The sequence below is a fragment of the Malaclemys terrapin genome, chromosome 10 (genome assembly GCF_027887155.1).
Source record: "Malaclemys terrapin pileata isolate rMalTer1 chromosome 10, rMalTer1.hap1, whole genome shotgun sequence".
NCBI lineage: Eukaryota > Metazoa > Chordata > Testudines > Emydidae > Malaclemys > Malaclemys terrapin.
Window position 1 is genome coordinate 38,429,392 of NC_071514.1, and position 23,117 is coordinate 38,452,508.

Here is a 23,117-nt window from a genome sequence, read left to right on the forward strand (position 1 = left end):
ACTCTTCACAGTCAGCTTTGGACTTAACTAGCTTGAGTAATTGTCTATTGTCTGGAAACTTTGCCATCTCACTGTTTACCCCCTTTTCCAGATCATTTTAGGAATATGTTGAACATCACTGGTCCCAGTACAGATACTTAGGGGACCCCACTAGTTACCTCTCTCCACCTAGAAAACAAAGGATAGGAATAAATTGTCAGTTTTCAATCTTTTAACCAGTTACTTTTGCTAGTTGCTCTTCAAATTCTTTCTGGATCTACCTTTTCACCTGACTTGCCAGAGTTTATGCTCCTTTCTATTTTCCTGAGAAGGATTTGACTTCCATTTTTTAAAGGATGACTTTTTGCCTCTTTTATGCTATGGTTTAGCCACAGTGGCATTTCTTTGGTCCTCTTTTTTTTTTTATTTGGGGTATACAGTACAATTCATTGGAACCTCTATTATGGTGTTCGTAAATAGTTTCCATGCATCTTGCAGGCATGTCACTCTTGTGGCTCCTTTTAATTTCCATTTAACTAGCCTTCTCCTTTGTGTGTGTGTGTGTGTGTGTGTGTGTGTGTGTTCTTCCCCTTTTTGAAGCTAAATGCTACTGTGGTAGGTTTCTCTAATATTTTCCCCCTATTGGGCCATTAAATTTAATTACATTATGGTCACTATTACCGAGTAGTTCAGTTAGATTCACTTCTTGGACCAGATCCTGTGCACCACTTAGGATGAAATCAAGAATTGAGGGTTCCAGGGCTAGCTGCTCTAAGAAGCAGTCATTTAACCGTGTCTAGAAATTTTCTTTCTGCATCTCTTCCTGAAGTGACATGGACCCAGTCAACAGGGGATAGTTTAAAATCTCCCAATTAGTGCTGGGTTTTCTGGTTTTATAGCCTCTCTTATCTCCCTCAGTATTTCACAGTCATTGTCACTATCCTGGTCAGGTGGGGAGTAGCATATCCCTACTGCTATATTCTTATTATTCAAGCATGGAATTTCTATCCCTAGAGATTCTGTGGTACAGTTTGATTCCTTTAAGATGTTTACTATATTTGACTCTATGCTTTCTTTCAAATATAGTGTCATGCCCCCACCAGCACAATGTACTGTCATTCCTATATATTTTGTACCCTAGTATTACTGTGTCTCATTGATCATCATTCTACTGAGTTTCTGTGATGTCTCTTATATCAATAGCCTCCTTTAATGAGGCACTCACATTTACCCATCTTTGTATTTAGAATTCTAGCATTTGTACACAAGCACTTATAAAATGTCACATTTAGTTGTCTGCCTTCATGTGATGTAACTGAATGGGACTCTTTTGTTTGACTCTCCAGTTCCTACCTGCACTTTATCAGCTTCTATCCTCTCCTCTTTATTAGGATATCGAGTATCCCCTTTAAATTAATCCTCCCCTAAGGGATGTCTCTGTCCAAACTCTATGCTCTTCTGCAGCTTTTAGTCCTTAGTTTAAAAACTATGATCTATTTTAATTTTACATACCAGCAATCTGGTTCCATTTTGGTTTAGCTGGAGCCTATCGTTCCTATATAGGCTCCTCCTTTCCCCAAAGGTTCCCTAGTTCCCAATAAACCTAAATCCCAACACCAGCATCTCATCCCTCCATTGAGGCCCTGCAGTTCTTCCTGTCTAACTGGCCCTGTGTGTGGAACTTGAAGCATTTCAGGGAATGTGACTATAGAGGTCCTGGACTTCAAACTGTTACCTAGCAGCCTAAATTTGGCCTGCAGGACCTCTCTCCTACCTTTCCCTATGTCATTGGTACTAACACATACCCCAACCAATGGCTCCTTCCCCAGCTCTGCACATAAGTCAATCTAGATGTCTTGACAGGTCCACATCCTTTGCAACCAGCAGGCAATTCACCATGTAGTTCTCCCGGTCATCACAAAACCTATCGATATTTCTAATAATCAAATCCCCATTATCTAGATAATACTTAGTCCTGCCATGAGTGCAGAGGACTGGACTAGATGATCTCTCAAGGTCCCTTCTAGTCCTAGAATTACCTGTCTCTTCCCAATAACTGAGGTTACCTCCCATGGAGGAGTATCCTTAATGTGAGAGGATACCATGTCATCACCTGGAAGGAGGCTCCTAACTCTGGGATTGTTTCTCTCCACTCCAACTTGGTGTTCTCCTTCCCTGAGACTTTCAAGCATGTTCTTGCATGTGGCTCACGAACCCGCTTCCTTGTGATCTGTCTCAAGTTCTGGTATTGCAGAATAGGTGCCAGGCACTACTTTCACTGCTTGTGTGATGTCGTGAAACCCACCAGCAAGGTATACTTCACAACCAGCTGATCATCTCTGTTCATGCTCCCCAATCCCATGACTGAGGAGAAAGTTTGCATTGTTACGTGTATTTCTTTGATATGATCTTCAAATCTTGCTTTGGTAATGGCGTTACCACAGTCTAGTTCCAAATTTCTTGCATTTGGACATTCCCCTTGTGGACTCTCTCACCAGTTTTCATTGATTCTTCATTTGCACCAACAGCAGGGTATTGACATTTTATGCCAAGGATAAATGTTCAGTAGCTGATCAGACAGCTCCCCAAAAGTTTTTCACTTGGTAGGGTCTGTGCACACCATTGGCAGAATCCTCGTGACGTCAGTAATAGCTAACATTGGCTCACAGGAGGCTGCTAGCTCAACCATTGATAGATTTTTCTCCAGCCAAGACAATGTGCTGCTCTTTGGGTTCTTTCTTAGGGCTTGTCTACGTTACCGCAGGGGGTCGATCTAAGATCACATAGCTGAAGTTGCGTGAATAGCGTAGCTGAAATCAACGTACTTAGATCTACTTATCGTGGTGCCTTCACTGTGGCAAGTTGACAGCTGACGCTCTCCCGTCGACTCCGCTTATGCTTCTTGCTCTGGTGGAGAACTGGAGTCGATGGGAGAGCGCTCAGTGGTCGATTTATCGTGTCTATACTTGACGCAATAAATCGACCCCTGCTGGATCGATTACTACCCGCTGGATTGGTGGGTAGCATAGACAAGCCCTTAGAGTTCCATCCAAGTTGAAGAGGGAAAGTGGAACAGGTGCCAGCTCACACTTCATATCACCCTGGCTACCAACATCTCTGAGCTAGGAAATAACTGTCAGCTTGTGGAATATCTGATGATCAATAGCTTTCCCTTGTGCTATCTGCTGCTTCTTTTGTTTGATTGTCTTGTTGAGATTACCAGATGATTTGAGATTAGACCTTTCTATGGGATCAAAGAGATCTACCTCACCCCTTTGCAGCCTACTGGTTACAAACTGTTTCCTTTCTTGTAGGCCATTCTCACTTCTCACGCACAAACTTTCTGCAATTTCAGGTGGGGCCCCAATACACATTGCAATGTTCACACGTGTTCAGGGCTAAAAGGATTTGTCATTGTCACAACTTTTCTAATATCTGGGATAGCAGTTTCATCTGCAGCCATGCACTGTGTGGTAGCTTCTTGGTGGAGCTCTGTTGCTGAAGGCTGCATTCCACACATTTGTTTTGTCATAGCTGTTACAGCTGCCTCAAAATGTGCAGTCAGGTAATACTTGGTCAGACACTTATCTTTTGTGCAAAGATGATGATGCTTCCCACAGTCCTTGTTGAGAGATTACTCGATGGCCATGTCACGCCATATGCCACTGAAGGGTTTGGCAGTCTGATATACTGCTCCTTGGCTATCAGCTAGGCCATGATGTATAGCTGGCTTCTGCTCCTCCAGAAGTCTGGCTTCTGCTACAGTTACACATCCCCACCTAGCATAATTCACGTGATCACACTACAGATGTCTCAAGTTCAATAGACTTGTTATCGTCTCTCTTTGCTGCTATGTAATCCATCGGTAGGTGGGAGAATTCTGTTACATAGTTCTCCCAGAACAGAAATGTATCTGAACAGATTGTTCCTTGGGTAACATAAGAGTCCATGAGCTGACTGGGTTCTGTTTATGAAGTCTGCCACAGCATTCTGTGCTTCCACTCTGTCTTCTCTGTGTGCCTTCTCCACAGTGTCAAAGCATGTTCAAGTTTTCTCCAACATGCATCTCTTATCTTCTGGGAGCTTATGGAAGCGCCAAGTGCCATCCATTTCAAGTGATTCATTGCCTCATTTATAAGTTTGTGGATTTTAATGCTGTCCGTTTTAGTGTATGGCTGACTGAAGCACCATAGTTGCTGGCTTTAACAAAGAGGTCTTCAAATCCAGTTTCCTACATCATACTGTTTACACCACCCATGAAATTCATTGCACGATGCTGCCTCCCACATCAAGGTGGTCATGGTGAAATTCCTTTTGATTCCTCTATTTAATAATCTGTGCTTTGCAGTAGATTGCTTCATCATACACAACATACATCCGGTCTTGGTCCAGAGAGCAGAACATAGCCTGAAAATAATTCATCATGGTATACATTGTATTATCATTTGTCAGTGCAGGAACCATTGGACAGTAGCCAATAGTCATAAAATATCAGGCAGAAAATCTTCTCATATAAATCCAGTCAACAATGTAACAGATGGTCAAAGAAGCTCATGCTGTCATGTGACTACAAACTTTTGCTTTAACCAAAGGCAAAAAAGTAAGGGAAAATGCATAGAAGTTATCACCTGGGGCTAAATATTTCCCAATCAATACTAGTTTGAGTGTATAGTTACATTATTAATTGTATTTAGAAGCTTTGTGCCAATTCTGGTCAAAATTACATTAAGTTGCTTCAAGTTATTACTCTTTGTGATTTTTCCAAATTGGCTATCTAATAACATTTAAGCATTACATGATATAGCAAAACTGACCCTCTTTCCGCAGCTCCATACATCCTGGTGATGAGCACCAGGTATGCACCTAACGTGATAACAATGACACTTTTCTAGCTGACAGTTCACTAATAAGACCCCTTTTTAAATCTGGCTAGTAGACTAAAGATCACCCAGCAGGCCAGTGGGTGAGCTAGATGCAGAATCCTTGGTCCAGTGGATGGCCCGCTAGACATGTGTCTCCCTGCTCCCCACTTACCGCAAGAGACACATGCATGTGAGGTCACTGATAAATAAATGTGAAAGAAAGGAATCAAGGTGTAGGGGGCATTTCCTGCTCAACTGGGACTTTTGTAGCAGTAGGTGACACCCTGGGCCATGAATCCCCTTACCATGCCCTGCACCAGGAGGAGTCACTTCTAAAAACAGTGTTTTGGGGATAGGATGTTACCTCTCATCATGGCCCAGTTTAGCTGTGCTATCACTTGTCAGACCAAGAGAAGTATTTCCTATGAAAAGCCAGCTGCATTTCTGTAGCAACTTGCTTTGGTCACTTGTTTCCTAGGTGAAAGACTTCGCCATTGCCTGTTAGCATAGGAGCCTCGGATGTTGCTAAAGATGACGAAGTGAAAAGGTTGGGGGTTGTGACATTCTTCAGGGTCAAGGGTGAAAGTAATAATAAATTCTTACCAGTAGAGGGGCCAGCTCCAGAAGGGGCAGGGCCTCAGGTGGAAGGGGCAGAGCTGGGGGGGGGGTCCGCCTCCCACAGCCAGCCCATCCACGCTGCCTGGCCCCCACCACCCAGGGCTCCGGCGATGGTTTAAAAGGGCCCGGGGCTCTGGCCACTGCTGCAGTAGCAGCAGCTGGGAGCCCCTGGCCCTTTTAAATTGCCGACCTGGGCGGGGCCAAAAGGGGCAACGACGTTAAAGCACCCTGCCCTTTTTGCCTCCCCCGTCAGTGGCCCTGCCGGTATGGACCCTACCAGCAGGGCCGACGGGGAAGGCAAAAGGGGCAGGAATGTTAAAGCACTGCCTCTAGAACTTTAATGTGGGCTGCATAGGGGTCGGACTGGCTTCCTACGGGTACGCCGTACTGGCTTACTTTCACCGGTCCAGGGTACAATCTGGACTGTGGACAGCTGCGTCTCCTCAGTTCTCCAACATGGGCTGCCTTTTACGCTACTTTGCTGTGAGAGCAACCACTCCTGGCTTGCTCTCACAGCCTCTAGCATGTAAACTATTCCCAGCTGAGTTAGATTAGTGCTCTTCGCTAGCCACTCCTGAATTATACTGCAGAGGGACACAAGAAAATTCCCAGTCCCAGACATGTCCCCAGAAATGTGCGACTTGCACTGCCCAGCTCTCTCCTTCTTGACAATAAAAGCTCAGAGAAAACCCGTCATTTCATTAATAGAAAATGGTTATGCACAAATCTTGCTGTCCAAATGGAGTTTCCCCAAACACTTCAATCCAAATACATGCTGGGTTAGATAAAACAGGAAAACAAGTTTATTAACTACAGAAAGATCGATTTTAAGTGATTACAAGGAATGAGGCATAAAAGTCAGAATTGTTTACAAAGAAATAAAAGGTAAAACGCAAACTAATACCTAACCTGACAAGCTAAGTGAACTTAGAGCAAGAAGGTTTCTCTCACAATAGGCTTACAACAGTCTGACTGGATTCCTCCCAAGCCATGACCCCTCCCCATGTTCAGTGATGCTTTCTTTGTCTTTCAAACACTGTCCATGCCGTGAGTAGAGATGAGGAGAGGAAAGTGATTTGGGGCCTCTATTCCTCATTTTTATATCATTTCCTCCTCTTTGAAGATCATCTCCAGCTGGAGTTCATGTGACAGCCAGTCTGTTTAGCCCAGCTGTTCCATTGCCAAGCTGTAAATTTCTCGCTCACACCTTTCTTACTGCTAAAGAATGGTTGCTTAACTAGGTGATAGTCCATTTGATTGTGCTGAGGTGCTGGCTAGCCTTAGTCTCTGGGCATAGTTTGAAGCAGTTTTTCTAAACTTGGAGCATGTCTCAGTAAAGTCACACAGTAGAATCTTATAACTGAACACACAATGTTGCCGCACATATTTTACGAGGACAATAATGTTCAGCCGATTATTACCTTTCAAATGATACCTCACAAGGCATACTTTTACAAAACCATGATCACTCTTCTACAAAGTGGTGAGCATAAGGGTACAGACTGTCACAGGGGGCATTCTCAAGAGCCCTTCAGTTTCACTGCAACAGTTTCCTAATTGAGATGGGGAGCCAGGGTTCTCACCCACGGTCAAAGGCCCCCAACTCCCTCCAGACATGGAAAAAAATAGTTCTAGTCAAATGATCCAGGCTAGCACCTGAACTGGCACCAGAAGAATCTGCCATTAACTCCCAGTTATTACAAGGGCTTCTTTATTCCATTTATGGACAGGTATTTCTACAGCTTCCTTCCCCATTTGAATCCTCAGGTGAATGCTCACAACAGGAATCCAGTACAGCTTAGCTATGGCCACTAGGAACTCCCTTTAACTAGCTGGAAAAGAGGCACATCCGAACCACTAGCACCCAGAAAGGGCAGGTCCCAGTAGAATGCCCTGACCTGGCTGTAAGCCATACTGCTACTGTATTGCTGCTTTGCCCTAATACGTGGCCTCCAGAACAGCAGAGAGTCTTCTGCAGTGATAGCAAAGCAGCCACACAAGGGATTGTTTATGGAAAAGTTTTATTGTTAGTACTAAAATCAGATTGCTAAAAGCACTGGCAGTTGAGTCAGAGAACCACACTATGGGGAGGGTGGGCAGGTTGGCACAGCTGCTGAGCCTGTAAACTCAGGGCACTGGTTTCTGGGCAGCCCAGCTCAGGAGTGACTGACTGATGGACTCACTCCACACAACAGCTAAGTGTCTGCAGAGGTGAATTTCTGACAGAGCCACTGGGGCTGTCCTACCTTCTGATCCCCACCAGAGCTCAGGCATACGAGCGGGACAGCAAGGAAAAGCTTGCACGCCCGCTGCCGAGAGACTGCACATGTTTCTGGTAGCAAAGTTGATCCCTTATTCAGACATGCCACTGCCACCCTCCTCCTGAGTTACACGAGATAAAATGCTGCTGATCTGCAAAGCTCGGCCCTCCTGCAGAGCAAGGGTTAGAGACTCTGGAATCAGCCAGGGCAATAAAAACATTTGCAAACTCCGCTCTGTCCTCACTAACTTGGGCCAAACACAGCCTCTGAAGCCAGAGCCATCTCGTGGCAGCGGGCAGGGAGGCTGCAAAGGGCAGCTGAGAGCAGGGAGAGGGAATGAAGAGCTAGGGTCTTCCGAGGATTTTTAACCTGACCCTCAGGAAACTGTTTCAACCTCAGACTTCCCCTACTCGGTGCGTTTCCCACCTCCCTGCCCAGAACCGCCAGCTCTCAGCTGCAGTCACCAGCGGGTGCCCCGGCAGCTTCAAAGGGGTTCGATACAAAGTCACCCAATTGCTGTGTTCTGGAGTCGCATTTAAAAAGGAATAAAACCCCATAACCGAGCAGGGAGGCTGACGCCATGGCATCACCTTCTCCATTTCATGGGACATGGCTCTTGCGTCAGCGGCTTAGAGCCCCTGCAGCAAGCCCCTCTGAGGAAGGATCTAAGAAACAATGCAGCGGGCACGCCCGCTTGAGAGAAGAGTCACCCCAGCAGCTGCTCCCAGCGCGTCTCCCTCAGCACGTGCAGCAGTAGCAAGCGAGCTCCCATCTGAGTTACCCCAGGCTGGAGCGAGGACAGATGCCATGCCAGACCAGTCATTCAGCCTTCACCCGCCTGGATCTTGGGGCAGCAGTAGCTGCTCCTAAAAAGACAGGGGAGAAAGTCAGAGCAGTGAGAGGGCAAAGTTTGACAGTCAACTTCCCTGTTCCCTGCAGCAAGGGAAATTCACTTTCTCCCACGGGAAGACTGAAGGGGGCAGGAAGCTACCTCTGCTGCCTGAGAATCCTGGGGGTAGTGCCAATTTCCTCCTATTAGAACTCAGATCTCAGTCCTGGCCAGATCCTCTCCTTCCTCCCCTCTACTGCAGCTGGGGTCCTCAGAGCCATCCTCATCACCTCACAATTAACCCTTCTCTCTCTCAGTACGCACCCTGCCTTGAGCAGACTATCCTGGTGTCTATTAAGGAATTGCTTGCTGTGGACCCACCATGCCTACGGTCAGTGATTTGGTCACACAACACGTGCACCGAGAATTAGCTTCAGAGTTTCTAACTCCAGTGCCTGGCCAACAATCCTACAGAGCGTGGGTGGTGGGTGGGGCTTCCCTTTCCCTGCAGAACACTAGCTCTTTTATTCAACTTTTGAAAAAATGCCAGACGGACCTTGACCAGCATAAGCCATCTGGGCCTATCCCCCTCCCATGCTTATGTTGGAGCCAGTGCAGCATTCTAACCTGTGCTTCTCTGAGCAGATGCCTGCCTCTTCCTATCTGCAGCAGGAGCTTCGTTCATGGGAGACCCTTGACTTGCGGATGCTTTCCTTCTGGACCTGGCGTTTGGCTTTCTTGCTTCATTTGCCTTGGCGTTCTCGGCTCCTTGGACGAGCTCTTTCCCCTTCTTCCTGCTAGATCGCTTTGCTACCTTCTCTTGGCCGCTGCTACCCTTCGAACGTCTCTTCGGCACCGGCTTTGTGGCCTAGGCAGATGATTGAAACATGCGCTCTCAGTCACGGGGAAGCGACTTTAGCTTCCTCTGTCTGTTTGGGGATCTCACTAGAAAGTTCAGGGGAACCGGGAGCAAAGGCTGTTGTGGGAAGTGCTGTAGCTGTTCTGGGATCAACCTTCAGATGCACAGTTTGAACCATCTGTTCGATGGAGTTTACTCCACACACATCAGCTGGGAGCAAACTGGGGCAAGTTTTAAAACTTAACCTGCCTAAAGTCAGGCACCAAATGTGAAAATTTGGCCTTGTTTTTCCTAAAGTTTTCCACCTCAGGAATGCACATCACCAGCTGTTCACACAGCCACTACTAACCCTTACAATAAACGCTGAGAGAACATTTGGTGCTGTGCAAGGCAAAGCCAGAGCTCACATCATTGGCTTTGGAGCAGGGACCATCGGCTACTCTGTCTGTACCGCACCTAGTGCGGTGGGGTTCTTGGCTGGCCCTTAGAAAGAATCATATTTATTCTGATAGTGCCTATGTTACACAGACAAACAGACACCGGTATTTGACAGTCTGACAATCAGAGATGCGGATTTGCACAGTTTAACAACAAAGGGGACTAGATTAGCTGTTTCACTATTAACCCAAACAAGGGCAGTAGTACCAGTAACATATGCCACAGCCTCGGGTCAATAATAGCTGTATTTTGATTAAACGTTTTGCAGGAACTTAAGCAGTTAAAAAAAGCTGCATTTGTACCCACCCTTAAGATGCTTCCTTTCGCCAAGTTGCACAACTTCCGTTGTTCCAAAGACACCCCTTGGTCAGCATGACCCTGTTAGCGATTTGTCTCTTATTCAAGTAACAGACATTTGCAGTACATTGCTCACCTTCAAAAGTGAGATTAAATAATGTCTGGACAATAGCAGTGTGTTTCTTTAACCCCATCCCTGAGGCCAGTGGATAAGAGTTAGAACTGCTGAACCAACAGAGACTACTAAAAAATAAAGTAACCTGTTATTCTTATACTGTGTTCGTGTCATCCTGAGATGAGCTTAATGAGAGCGTGGGGTTGAGATCCCAGCTATCAGAATATCTCTGGGATGCTAAGCCTCTCTACAGAGATGTGTGTACAAACATGCACACACGCGCCTAGTGTCAGGATACACACCAGTAAAGTGTCCATGACTTAGGGGGCTAGTTGAGAGGTGGTATTATCTAGGGTAGTGTTTAGAGGACAAGAGTGCAAGGTTGGGGTCTATTAGTTCTAGTCCCGATTCACCAAATCCTAATGGCAACACATTGGTCTCTCTCTGTTCTAGTTTTCTCATCTGGGAATAATGAGGGGGCTGAGATGGTGTTTAACTTCTTCCATACAAAGATCCAATGAAATGCACAATGGGGCAGCAGGAGAATGACTCTGGGAGTAGAGGGGCCCCCATAAAAACTGAGATACAGGAGATGTCTAGACAAAGGCTCTGTACCTTTGGACTTGGAGGCTCAGGGTCAGCATTCACCTGCGAACGCCTCTTGCGGGACTTTTCTCCTGCAGGAGAGAATGTTAAGATGACAGTTTAACTCTGGAGGTGAGAAAGAGGCCTGACTGCAGCTGAGTCAGAGGTCTAATCCCCAGCTCTCTTTCCCTCTGGGAAGCCATCCAAGGAAGAAAGCTCCCCCAGGTGGTCTGAAAGCTTGGAGATGGTTCTGAGAGAGGTTGGACACAGCTGGCCTGGTTTTGGGGACATCTTGTCTGGACTATACATGACCTGAGTGTACTGAGGGTGCTCAGAGTGGGCTGGTGTTCATAGCTCTCCCTCCACAGACCAGGTATAGCACAGAGAGGACAGTGCTAGCTTCCCCAGGTTCACGTGCAAGGACACTTGTAGGGTACACAGGCCACTTGATACTGGGCTGCCAACAATAATGGGACCCTTGGAGACTCACTATCTCCTTTCACCCGGGCTGCTGAACGGTCACCCGGGATAATGATGCGTAACCACTACTGGATTCAGGGCAGTGAGCTAGAGTTTGAGAAGAGCATCGCTTGTTTCCTTAACCTTAATAATTCCACAGCAAGCGACAGATCTCCCTGCCTCGCCCAACCCAACCAGAAGCAAGAGAACCCTGCAAAGCATGGAAGAGTAAAGCTGATGTTCACCTTTCGGGGCCATAGGTCCAGGCTCCCCCTGCAAAGGAAGAAAAAGCTTTTAGACAGTGCCCTAGCCCAAAGCAAAGGGCAGTTCAAACCCCCATCAGGCATCAAAGGTTTCAGCAATGCTGCCAGACCCTGCAGCAGGGGGACCCGTAAATTAGCCAGAGCAACAGGTAGTGACAGAACGGCGTCTTGGAGCAGCAGTAGCTCACTCAAAGTAGTGTAAAAGCCCAAATGTTGGCACCCTAGACTTGGTGTTTGTCTCATCCATTTCTTTCCACCCCCTCCTCTAAGTTGCCCAGGTGAGCAGGACAGGATTTCTTGAGCACATCCGGTCTCCTTGCTGGTGAGCAGGAGAGATCTCTGAGTCTCTACGTTTAAGGATAAGGCCTTTTCTTGTAGCCATATGGTAAGGCCTAAGGCCTTTGTCTGCAGCCATATTGAGAGCAGCAGCCATTAGCTAAGAAACAGGAAGTCACATCCTCACTTTCCATCTAAATTACATTAAAACAATGTAGCATCTGGCTGTTCAGAAGGAGAGCCTGTCCTAATAGCACCCACTAGCACCAGATAAAGAAACGGATCTTAAGATGGCTAAAGAAAACTTAGTTTGACAGCATTCCGTCTGGCAAGAAATCACTTAATAATTGTGGTTGTGAAATCCTTACTTCTTTATTGTTTTGTCTTTATTGTCCCCACTTCCCTATTATTTGTCTGTATTATCTTTGTCTGGTTCTTTGATTGTTTCTGTCTTACATAATTAATTTTGCTAGGTGTAAATTAATTAAGGTAGGGGGTATGATTGGTTAGAGAATTTTGTTACAATATGTTAGGATTGGTTACTAAAATTTTAGTAAAATGATTGGTTATGGTATAGCTTAGCAGGACTCAAGTTTCACTATATAAACTGGGGTCCAAAAGGAAGTTCTTGGGAACCAACTCCAGGACACAGCCTCAGGATCAGAGCTGCCAGACCTCAACACACCGCCAATCACACCGTGCAGAAACTGGAGTCCCCCAGATAACCTGATCCTGACTGACCAGCAGGGAAAGTTCATCTGTCTTATTGGGAGTGGTGAGCATTGTATGTGTAGCATGTGCATTCTGTTTTGGTGACTGTTAATAAATAGAGCAGGGGTCGGCAACCTTTCAGAAGTGATGTGCTGAGTCTTCATTTATTCACTCGAATTTAAGGTTTTGCGTGACCGTAATATATTTTAACAGTTTTAGAAGGTCTCTTTCTATAAGTCTATAATATATAACTGAACTAGTGTTGTATGTAAAGTAAATAAGGTTTTTAAAATGCTTAAGAAGCTTCATTTAAAATTAAATTAAAATGCAGAACCCCCCAGAGCGGTGGCCAGGACCCGGGCAGTGTGAGTGCCGCCGAAAATCAGCTCGCGTGCTGCCTTCGGCACCTGTGCCATAGGTTGCCTACCCCTGAAATAGAGGTTAAGGATATTACTGTGTAAGGCTCTTTCACTGGTAAAAGACCCTGTAAACCCTCAAAAAGATTAGGCCCGGAGTCCAGAGGGACTGGGTGTTTGCTCTGAGCCTGGAGGAGTAGAGCCTGGAGCCCACAGAGGGGTTAAGTTAGAGTGCCTAAATTAAGAGCGTTACACCTGAGCCGTAGGAACTAGGTAGAGGTGGGTGCTCTAGAGTGTGCAAGTGACAGAGAATTTTGTGCGGGTAACAAAGGGACAGACTTTGTTCTAGGCTTAGCTAATGTTTCCTGATGATGCAGAGCGCTCTCTCCTGTGGGCCTGGGGCTATTAGATTTTGTGGGGCTATGGGAGTTTGGAGTGGGGAATGGGCTCAGGGCTGGAGCAGGGGATTAGGGTGCAGGGTGTAGGCTCTGGCCGGCGGCACAACAGGGCAAAGGCAGGATTCCTGCCTGCCCTGGCTCCACGCTTTTCTGCTCCCAGAGGTGGCTGACATGTCCAGCCCCTAGGCAGAGGGGCCAGGCTGCTCTGCGCGGTGCACACTGCCCGTGCCTGCAGGTGCTGCCCCCGCAGCTCCCATTGGCCACAGTACCCAACCAATGGGAGCTGCAGAGCTGGTGCACAGAGATTCCCTGAACACCCCCACCTAGGGGCCTCAGGGGCACATTGGCTAGCTGGCGCTCGCAGCTCCAGGGTGGGGCGCCGAGGCTAGGGAACAGGTGTCCAGCCTGCGGCACTGAGACTTGCCGGCTAGGGGACAGGTGTCCGGCCTGCGGTGCTGAGACTTGCCGTGAGCCGGATTAAAAGAAGCAGTGGGCCACACCTGGCCCGCAGAGCCCCCCTTAGCCCGAGGCCATGGGCTGCAGCCCCAAAAGCCCCTGCATTAGTCCAGCCCTGGGGTAGGTGTCCTGCCGGTCTCCTCTTGCAGCAGGGTCAAGCCCCACGGTAGGGACAGCAATCATGAGCCAAGCCCCGCCAAATGCAAGACCACCGCGGTTCATACCTGAAACCAGATGGTCCTGCCATTGCCATCACGCAGCGACCTCATGCCAGGGACACAATAACACTGCAGCCACTCCTCAAAGGCCGCAGCATCATCAGAGGGCTCCAGGCTGTAACCCTTCCCCCCTGGTGTGACACAAAAATGAGCATCAGGGAAAACTCTCAGCTACAGGGTTCCCCCTGCAACTCCAGAGGTGAGGGGCTGATCAGCTGTGGGCTTTGCTCTATGCTACAGTGACCCCTGCTGGGGGCAGCAGCAATGCTCAGCTACAGCTTTCTGAACCCTTCCAGGGGCTCCCTCTCACGTACCCCATGTGAGATGGCCTGGAGATGGATTTGCACCTCTCCAGCCTGCACACACGCAGTTTGAAAGCATTCAGCTCTCTGAAGCTTGGTGTTTTTAAGGGAGTGCCTCTATTTCCACACCAGTTGGAGACATCGACTGCTCTGATAAGCCAAGAGGTCGATTTCTCTTGTATCCGGGCTCACTCGTCTTTCCTTTGCATCTCCCCCAATGTCTGCAGCTGTCTGGCTCGCTCACCACAGTCAGAGTGCAATGCACTTAGCTCTGGCGGGGCGGAGGGGTCTGTCTGCTGAAATCCTCAGGGGAAGTCTGGGCAAAACCTACAGCAGGCTGAAGCAGAGGCAGACCCAAAAAGGATGCAAGAGAGGGAAAATAATGGATGGGCCATGGGGCCTCTCCTCGCTTAGTCCCAGAGACTGAGTCAGGGACACATCCCAGCTGGGACAGGGAGTGAAGTCTGTCCTGTGCAATCAACTGTTGTGTCGGGAACACTGAGCAGGGGGACAGTACATGCACCTGCTCTCTGCTCTTCAGCGAACAGGGCCACCATGGATCTCTCCTATTATTGACTTTACAGTCAGAAGGGACCATCAGGACCATCTAGTCTGACCTCCTGCACATTGCAGGCCACAGAACCTCACCCACCCACTCCTGTACCAGCTGAGTTACTGACGTCCTCAAATCAGGATATAAAGATTTCAAGTTACAGAGAATCCACCACTGACACTAGTTTAAACCTGGAAGCGAACCATGCCCCACACTGCACAGGAAGGCAAAAAATCCCCAGGATCTTGGACAATCTAACCTGGGAGAAAATTCCTTCCTGACCTCAAATATGGTGAACAATTAGAGCCTAAGCAAGTGGGCAAGACCCAGCAGGCAGACCCCTGGGAAAGAATTCTCTGTAGTAACGCAGAGCCCTCCCCATCGAGTGCCCTGTCTCTGGCTGCCGGGGATTTTTGCTACTGGCCTATGACAATAGCTACCCATTGAAATCCAAACAATTTCAGCGTGATGGAAGTAGCTTTGCAGGGGCCACTGGCGTGCCCCAGGCAGCACAAAGGGCACATCTGGTGTCATCCTGCCGCTCACGCAAAGGCCCAGCCTCCTCCCACTGGCATTAAATGCCCAGCCCGAGCGTTTTCATACAGCGCCCCTGGTTCCTGCTACTCCCACCCCAAGCCACCGCAGCAGGGCTCTGTCCCACCCCTCCCCCGTCGCTGAGTGTCTGCCCAGCTGGAGGCAGCAGGGATCCAATCCCAACTTCAACATCTCATTGCACCTCCTCCTGCTGGTGCGGCTGAGTCACCCCCACCCACAGGCTCCATGGCCCGTTGCAAGGCAGGAACCCGGGGCTGTGCTCCCTGAGCTGCCTCCTTACCCATGTGAATGACCTCCATGGGCACCGCATGGCAGAGCTCCAGCAGGTCTGGATTCTCCCGCTTTAACTTCACTTTCTTGCTCAAGGTCAGGTCCGGACTCTGCTGGGTTTGAGAGGAGGAGATTCAAACAGGCAGCCCAATCACAGCCCAAGCCAACCCTCTCCTATGCAACCCTTCCCCAGCCATCCAGCCCTTCCTCCTCCCAGCAAGGGTAGGCCCAACCCTGCAATCAGCAGGTGCAGACATACCTGAGCCAGCTTGCCAATAGCCACCAGCATACACACCCCGCGTCCCAGGCAGGCTTGTATTCGGGTGGCTGGCCCGGGCACCACAGCCTCTCTGCTAGTTTTAGCGAGCCAGCGGAATCAAAGGGAGCTTGGCTATGTCGACATGGGCTGCACTTACACCTCTGACTGCGGTGCAGACCCTACTCCAAGCCCCTTTGTAGCTGCTGGTCCCACTCCAAAAACAACCAGCCTAGTCCCCTCCCAGCTGTTCAGCCCTTCCTATAAGGCAACTCCTCCACGGCTGCCAAGCCATCCTGCTCCCCCCCCACATTTCCCTTACCAGAGGCCTAAACCTGCCCTGACATGTGCTCCGACCAACCCAGCTTCCTCTCCCTCCAGGTGCTAAATGCTCCCTGTTTCCAGATGCCAGGCCAAATTCAGCCCTGGCATAAGCAGGGCTAACTCCATAGACTTTGATGCAGTTGCCCCTGCTGAGTGGGAATCTGACCTGCCTCTGTAAAGTACCCGCTTGTATACATCAGTCACTTTACCACTCCACACAGGGCTGAATTTAGCCTGGCAGCATCTGAAGACTAAAGATCTCTTACGGCTGGGACGCATCACTGACTGCGCCGCAGGTGTTTGTAACTTAACTGCTGCTACAGAGACAGGCTGGGGGAGGGGAGGGGAGGGAGAAAGGCCGGTCAGACAAAAACGGTATTTGGGTTTTTCTTTAAATAGCTACTTCCCCTCCAGAAGCCACACAGCACTAGACCAGAATAGTCAGATTTGGAGCCTAAACTACTGTGGTCCTCTTAGTTGTGGGTTATTTTCACAGCGAACTAGGATCTTTGGCCCAGATCCCCAAAAGGTATTTAAACTCCTAACTTCCCTTGAAATCAGTGGAAGTTCGGTGCCTAAATAGCTTTGAGTATATTTGAGATTGGTAGGGGGAGGGAATGGCAAGTGACCAAAATATGCAAGTGGCTACTGTACAAGGCAGAGTGCAGTCCCCCTCAGCAAAGGAGAACGTATACACAACGCAGGAGCCATAGACGTATATGCCATGATAGGCAGCATTGGTCCATCTGGCTCAAGATTTGCAAACAAGTTTTACATGCAGCACTTTTGCAGAGCAACTCCTAGGAGTTAAAGGAACTGGAGGATAAGCAGACATTTACGTAGCATTTGTCCTCCCAAAGGACCCCACCATGCTTTATAAACTTACCATACACGTGCTGTATAACACACGAGGAAGCGAGCGATTCCTTCATGGAGGAGCCAAATGCAATCACTGAACTGTTAAAGAGCCCACAGCAAGTCTGAGCACGGGGAGGGAAGAATTCCGTCTCCTGCTCAAGCTGCGTGGCTAATTGAGGAGCCAGAATGCAGTCAGCAGAGCTGGGATTTGGCGAGTTCTGGTGCTAACATCCCTGCTTGGACAAGGTGCCAGAGGAGCTTTAACAACCACATGGGAACCGGCCCTGTCTCAGAGCTCTCCAGAAAACCACCCCTCCAAACCCCATGCTGGGGCATTGCCTGCTCCAGGCCTGACTCAGAGCCAGCTACTAAATGGGCAGCGCTATTGTCTGCACAAATCACCTATCCAAGCCATGCACATAATGATATGGCTGAGCGGGACGATCTGACAGACTCCAGGCCATGGCAGCGTGGCCGCACCTCATGGGGAGGTAAAGGCTGAAGAATTAAACTGAGAATCCCCCGTAAGAAGGGATTTTGTGAGACACAGAACAGGCCCTGAAGTCAGAGTGTCTGGCCTCCTGATTCATGGTGAGGATCCACCTCCAAGACAGCAGCCACTTCTAACAAGAAGAAAGAGCAACAGGACCCGAACCAGAAGCGGTGGAAGTTCTAAGGTTAAAGCTACAACTCGTAACTGGGGCTGCAGATCCTCAGGCGCTACAGGGCGAGCACTGAACCCCGAGTTCTATGTGATGAGCTGGAACATTTCTGTGCATGTGCGTGAGCCTTCTCCACCCTCCTCACCTGCTTCCGATGCTGAAGAGCCTCTAGCACCGTCCGAGCCTTCTCAAAGGGAGGGATCTTTAACCTAGGAGAGTCCATCTGTTATGTGAGGACCCCAACACAAATGCCAGCCAATGCAAATGGAGTCCCGGCCTAAGGGAGGGGAGGGAGATAGCTGACGCAGTGGGTGGAAGCATTGGCTTTTCACCTCTGAAGAGCTGGATGTAATCTACACAGTAAAACATTGGTGCATTCAGACTATGGCACGTGAGCAGGGTGTAATTCAGCTCCCCAGGCAAGGTCCCAAACTGAAAGTGTCATCGCAGGCCAAATCGGAGATGCCCAGCATATACAGGGCACTCAGGAAACAAAATAAAGGTCAGGGCTGTGTAGGTAGCGAGTGTAGTGCAGGAACTGCAAAGTGCTCAAAGCTGAGGTGCACTGGCAGTGCTGTCTGTAGGTGCTTAGCGCTGGAATGGATATGGGCCGGCTGCATTTCAGCAAGGGAAATGGGTGGCCTCTCAACAGTTTGGACCCTTACATGGTGCTGGTCTCGTAGCTACAGGGATGGGAATCACAAGGTCTGGCTGTCTACTATGTAAAAGGGACCCGATACATACATGCTTCCTAATGTATTTATCCTCCCAACCCCTAAGGCAGTGCTAATATCTCCATTGTATGGATAGGGAAGCTGAGGCACAGAGAGGCTATGGGCTTGTCTCCATAGGGAATTCAGACCAGTTAACTGAAGCTGTGAAATTAAGGCACATCAGTGAATGTGCATCATAAACCCTCATTTGGAGAGGCTCATTCAGAAGTAAAGTGGCCTCAGTTTGCTGTAGCTGAATCCTCCTCGGGGGGTTAATGCACTCGAAGTCCCGCACATTAACTTCACAGCTTTAGTTATTTCATCTGAACTTTCCTCAGCGTCCCTGTGTAAACAAGGCCTGGCTTGAGCCTGGGATGGAATAGGATATTGGACCCACATCTCCATCGGGCCAGGCCTCCTCCTCTCCGCTCTTCACCCTGCTCACCTGTAGAGAATCTCGGCTCGGAGGTAGTTGCCAATCCCATTGAAAAACTTCTGATTTAACAGGGCTTCGCAGATGGGCTTGTTGAAAGCCTTGTCAGACAGGTTCCTCAGCACGTTCTCCCTGGAAGACAGCAGGGCCGGTCAGCTAGGGAGGAGGGGCTGGGGAAACGACCACCTCACTCAGCCTGTGATGTGCTTCCAACACAGTAACCAACATGGGAGGTGGGGTTGTTCTCCAGTGGGGTTTTCTGCTGCAGAAGGGTCTGCCTCCAGACACAAGCGGGAGAAGTGAAACTAAAAATGATGGAGGTTATGGTCTAGCGGGCACAAGTGAAACCTTGGGGGATGCTTCTTATAGCAAGACTGTAAATATAGATGCAGACAGTCTGTGCAGGAGAGAGGAGGGGGCAGCATTAGACATCAAGAGGCATTACAATAAAACAGGTAACGATAAAGGTAGCGGTGAAACCCTTTGGGTAAAGGTACAGGGATGACCCACTGTTTCCTTAGAAGGAGCAGCACACAGACTTGCAGTTCCAGTGCTGTACGCTACTTGAATTCAGCCCCGTAGGGAACGGGTTCCTGGAATGCAGCAGTTATCAAGGTATTTGATTGCAGGGAAGCAAATTAAGAAATTGAGTGTGATAAGAGGAAGCATTAAAGACTCACCACAGCATAAAGAAGGCTGGAGGAACAGCAAGAGACATCGCCATTAAGGCATTGAAGGCAGTCTAAGAGTCCTCCGAAACTGACAAATACAAAGAACAAGAAGGAGCCTTTGAAGAGTGGCTTTATGAAGGCCTGCTCTAAGATCTTGACATAGAAGAGCAAAGAGATAAGGGAACACCAACATGTAGAGTCAGGTGAGGCTTGCAGTGGAGAGACAAGGGTTCAAGGAATGCTGCCAAAGGGAAATAAATATAAGTGTCCATGCAGAAATGCACTGAAGAGGGAGTAGCTCATTCATCAAAGAGGAGGGGGGATGAAATGAACAAAGACTCAATGCCTGAGACTCTGGAATCCTTTTATGCAATCTGCCTTTGACAAGGTGCTCAGGGAACTAACTAACAAACTCACCAAGCCTCTGATGACTGAATGGGATACAATTAGGGAAAGGAAAATTTGAGAATCTGAGGGGGGAAAAGATTGGAAGGGAAGCGGTGGAAATCCCGATGTTCAGCAAATTCAAAACTAACCCTGAAAATCCACTAATGAACATACCACATGGTACCTGGACAGGCAGGCATGTGTGTGTGCATCAGACAACCCAATGACCCCTTTCAATCTCCAACCTCTGTCAGTCGGTGATACGCCCTTCAGCTATGAATTCTACCTATGAAATACAAAGTGGGCACTTTGGTCCACAACCTCTAAGGTATTTAGGCTCTTCCAACAGAAGTTAGGACCCTCAATATCTTAGGGGACCTGGCCCTTTGTTCACCAAGCTACAAGCCCCTCCTTGCCTGCCATGGGATTTTGCAGGTGTTAAAGTAGCTACAGCAGGGCTCTTACAGTCGTGAAACAGTGCAAGAGAGCAACAGACACATATTAAGAGTGAAACATTAACTTGTACAAAATAATACAAGAGCTCGACCAAAGTCCTCTGGGTCTCTGTCATAGTCAGTTAACAGGTCCTAGCCCAGGGGATCTCCAGCTTTTTCCAGCCTCCCACTTTGCATAACAGACATCTCCTCATGGACCTACCTCATTCCCAACCATTCAGCCTCCCCCCTCTTGGTTCTCAACATGCTGAACTGAGTGGATAGCAAGGTGGTCTGCATAGCCACTGGAGAGCCATTGCTGTGAGGGTTAAATCGCTCAGCTGTGCTCTTCGCTTTTGCAATACTTAAGAATTATTTTTGTGCGGTTCACTTGTTATATAAGAAAAAGCCACACAGGAGGATGTTTAAACCAAGCCTGTTCCCTTGTTCATAGCGAGATCTCTGGGAATGCAAAGCACCAGACAGTCTTCAACCCAAGACAGAGTTTCCATAAATGTGAGCTACAAGTGTCCCTGTAATGGTGAAAGGCCCCATATTCTATCACCAGGCTCCCCACGGAATTCACTGTAAGAATATTGTGTCTATCACTCATTCCCTCCCACCCCGTTCGACACATACTCCTGGTCAGTTTCTCAAGCAGAGCTGGAAGGTCATGGTGGATCTCACCTGAATTTTTCATACTCCAGCATCACACATGGCCCTCGATCCAGCTGCCACGTCCCGTGCACTTCCCACCTCCCAAAGCGCCTGATATCCACGAAGCAGAGGACTCGGTGCGGGCTCTCCTTGGTGTAAAACCGAAGATGGGCGTGTTTGGGCAGCTCGGCCCCGGAAGCGAGCTTGAAGCTGCCTGACATCCCAAAGCGGAAGACAAGATCCATGGGCTGCTGGAGACCATTCTGGCTCAGCCCCTCCCTATCCCTCCCTCTGCCAGGGAGCAAGTTCTTCTCCTCTTTGAGTGGCGTCAGGGTCAGCTTGATCTCCTTGCCCCGTGAGGTGGCAGAGATCAGGTACGCGTCGCTCTCAAACAGCACCTCTGGGTTCTTGCTCACTTCAGACTTCTCCACCTTCCCCGAGAAGATGAGTCCTGCACATACCGTGTTGATGTAGCAGCTGGCCAGGTGCAGCTCTGGGCCCTCTGGCATCTTAGACACCTGCCCAAATGAAGGGAAGACCCAGGCATAAGGCAGAGCAACTACTGTAGCACGTGCATCTTACCAATCAGGGTGGGCAGCTCTCTCAGTCCCTGGTTTTGCCAGGCCCTCCCGGCCTGTGAACATGGACCCAACGGCAGGTGTGCAGGGGACAATTGCAAGGCTGAGCCGGTGGACAAGGATACCATTGAGGATAGTTATTAGCAGGGCCGGCTCCAGGGTTTTGGCCGCCCCAAGCAGCAAAACAAAAACAAAACAAAAAAAAGCCGCGATCGTGATCTGTGGCGGCAATTCAGCGGGAGGTCCTTCGCTCTGAGCAGGAGTGAGGGACCGTCCGCTGAATTGCTGCCAAACAGCTAGACGCGCCGCCCCTCTCCAAAGTGGCCGCCCCAAGCACCTGCTTGGTAAGCTGGTGCCTGGAGCCGGCCCTGGGAATTAGGGACCACCTGGCCATGGGCTGAGCCACCAACCCCTTCCATGAGGAGCCAGTGCACAGCCAGGAGATGGGCACCACCAAGCTGGCCAGGACCAGGAATGGAGATGGGCCCTGGGTCCCAGTGAGCCAGGAAGCTCCCCTCAGGAGCCCCTGCACAGGGCCAGCTTCCCCCTCCAGCCAGTGTTTCCCCCACCCCACCCCCAGCACAGCTCTCCCTCCAGCCAGTATTCCCCGCCCCCCAGCCTCCCCCGGCAGAGGGCCAATTCCCCCCCCCCGGAGAACAGGGCCGGATCCCCGCTCCAGCCAGAGCCCCGGCACAGGGCCGGCTCCCCCCAGCCAGTTTCCCCTTATAACGCTCCCGCCCGGGTTTGCAGCGGGGCTGGAGCAGTTACACAACCAGACACCGCAGCAGGCCGGCTCGGCAGTCCCCGCCCACAACCCCAGCACAGGGCCAGCTTCCCCTCAACCTGTCCCCCCGCTCCGGGTCCCCCAAAGCCTGTCCCAGCACAGAACCGGCCGGCAGACCCCGCCGCGTACCTGAGCTCCCGCTCGCACTGTCCGCCCGCAGCCGGAGGGTTAAACAGCCCCCCGGCTGGGAGGGGCGGGGCAGCGCGGGGCACGATGGGAGTTGTAGTTCCACAGGGGAGCATCAGCCTACAGGGTGGGGAGTAGGAGGTCTCCAGCCCTGCATGGCTGCCTGGGAGGGGCTCAGGGACACGGGCAGGGAATGGAATTCTCCCCCTCCTCCTCCCTGTGCCTTGTATTCTATGGCTGGCTGGGGAAAAGCACCGCATAGACCCTCACCCCCAACCATCTACTACATGGACACTCCTACACCCCACCGTCCTGCACTCACCCAGAGCAGCTACCACACAGACACCCCTGCATCCCACCATCCTGCACGCAAAGCAGCTACCACACGGACACCCCTGCACCCCACTGTCCTGTGCCCACCCAGAGCAGATACCACATGGACACCCCTACATCCCACCATCCTGCACCCACACCCAACCATCTGCTGCACAGACATCTCTGCATCCCACTGTCCTGCACCCACCTAAAGCAGCTACCACTTCAGCAGCAATGTTGCCGGCTTCCCCGTGCAGAT

At 49.7% G+C, this 23,117-nt stretch overlaps 1 protein-coding gene across 3 annotated transcripts; it reads right to left on the reverse strand.

The window, feature by feature from the left end:
• Positions 1-6,239: 6,239 nt before the first annotated feature.
• On the reverse strand, positions 6,240-22,599 carry NEIL1 (nei like DNA glycosylase 1). 3 transcript variants are annotated; one of them, XM_054042762.1, is made up of 10 exons: positions 22,547-22,599; positions 21,086-21,573; positions 18,919-19,038; positions 17,906-17,969; positions 15,671-15,770; positions 13,987-14,111; positions 11,548-11,575; positions 10,874-10,935; positions 9,177-9,417; positions 6,240-8,586 (listed from the first exon to the last, which is right to left on the reverse strand). In XM_054042762.1, the coding sequence occupies exons 2-10, from the start codon at positions 21,562-21,564 to the stop codon at positions 8,540-8,542; spliced, it is 1,266 nt and encodes a 421-aa protein (XP_053898737.1). In that variant the 5' UTR covers positions 21,565-21,573; positions 22,547-22,599; the 3' UTR covers positions 6,240-8,539. The 3 variants fall into 3 exon arrangements, with proteins under 3 accessions (XP_053898737.1, XP_053898734.1, XP_053898735.1); XM_054042759.1 differs by having other exon boundaries at positions 15,671-15,773; XM_054042760.1 differs by lacking the exon at positions 22,547-22,599 and having other exon boundaries at positions 15,671-15,773; positions 21,086-22,033.
• Positions 22,600-23,117: the final 518 nt, after the last annotated feature.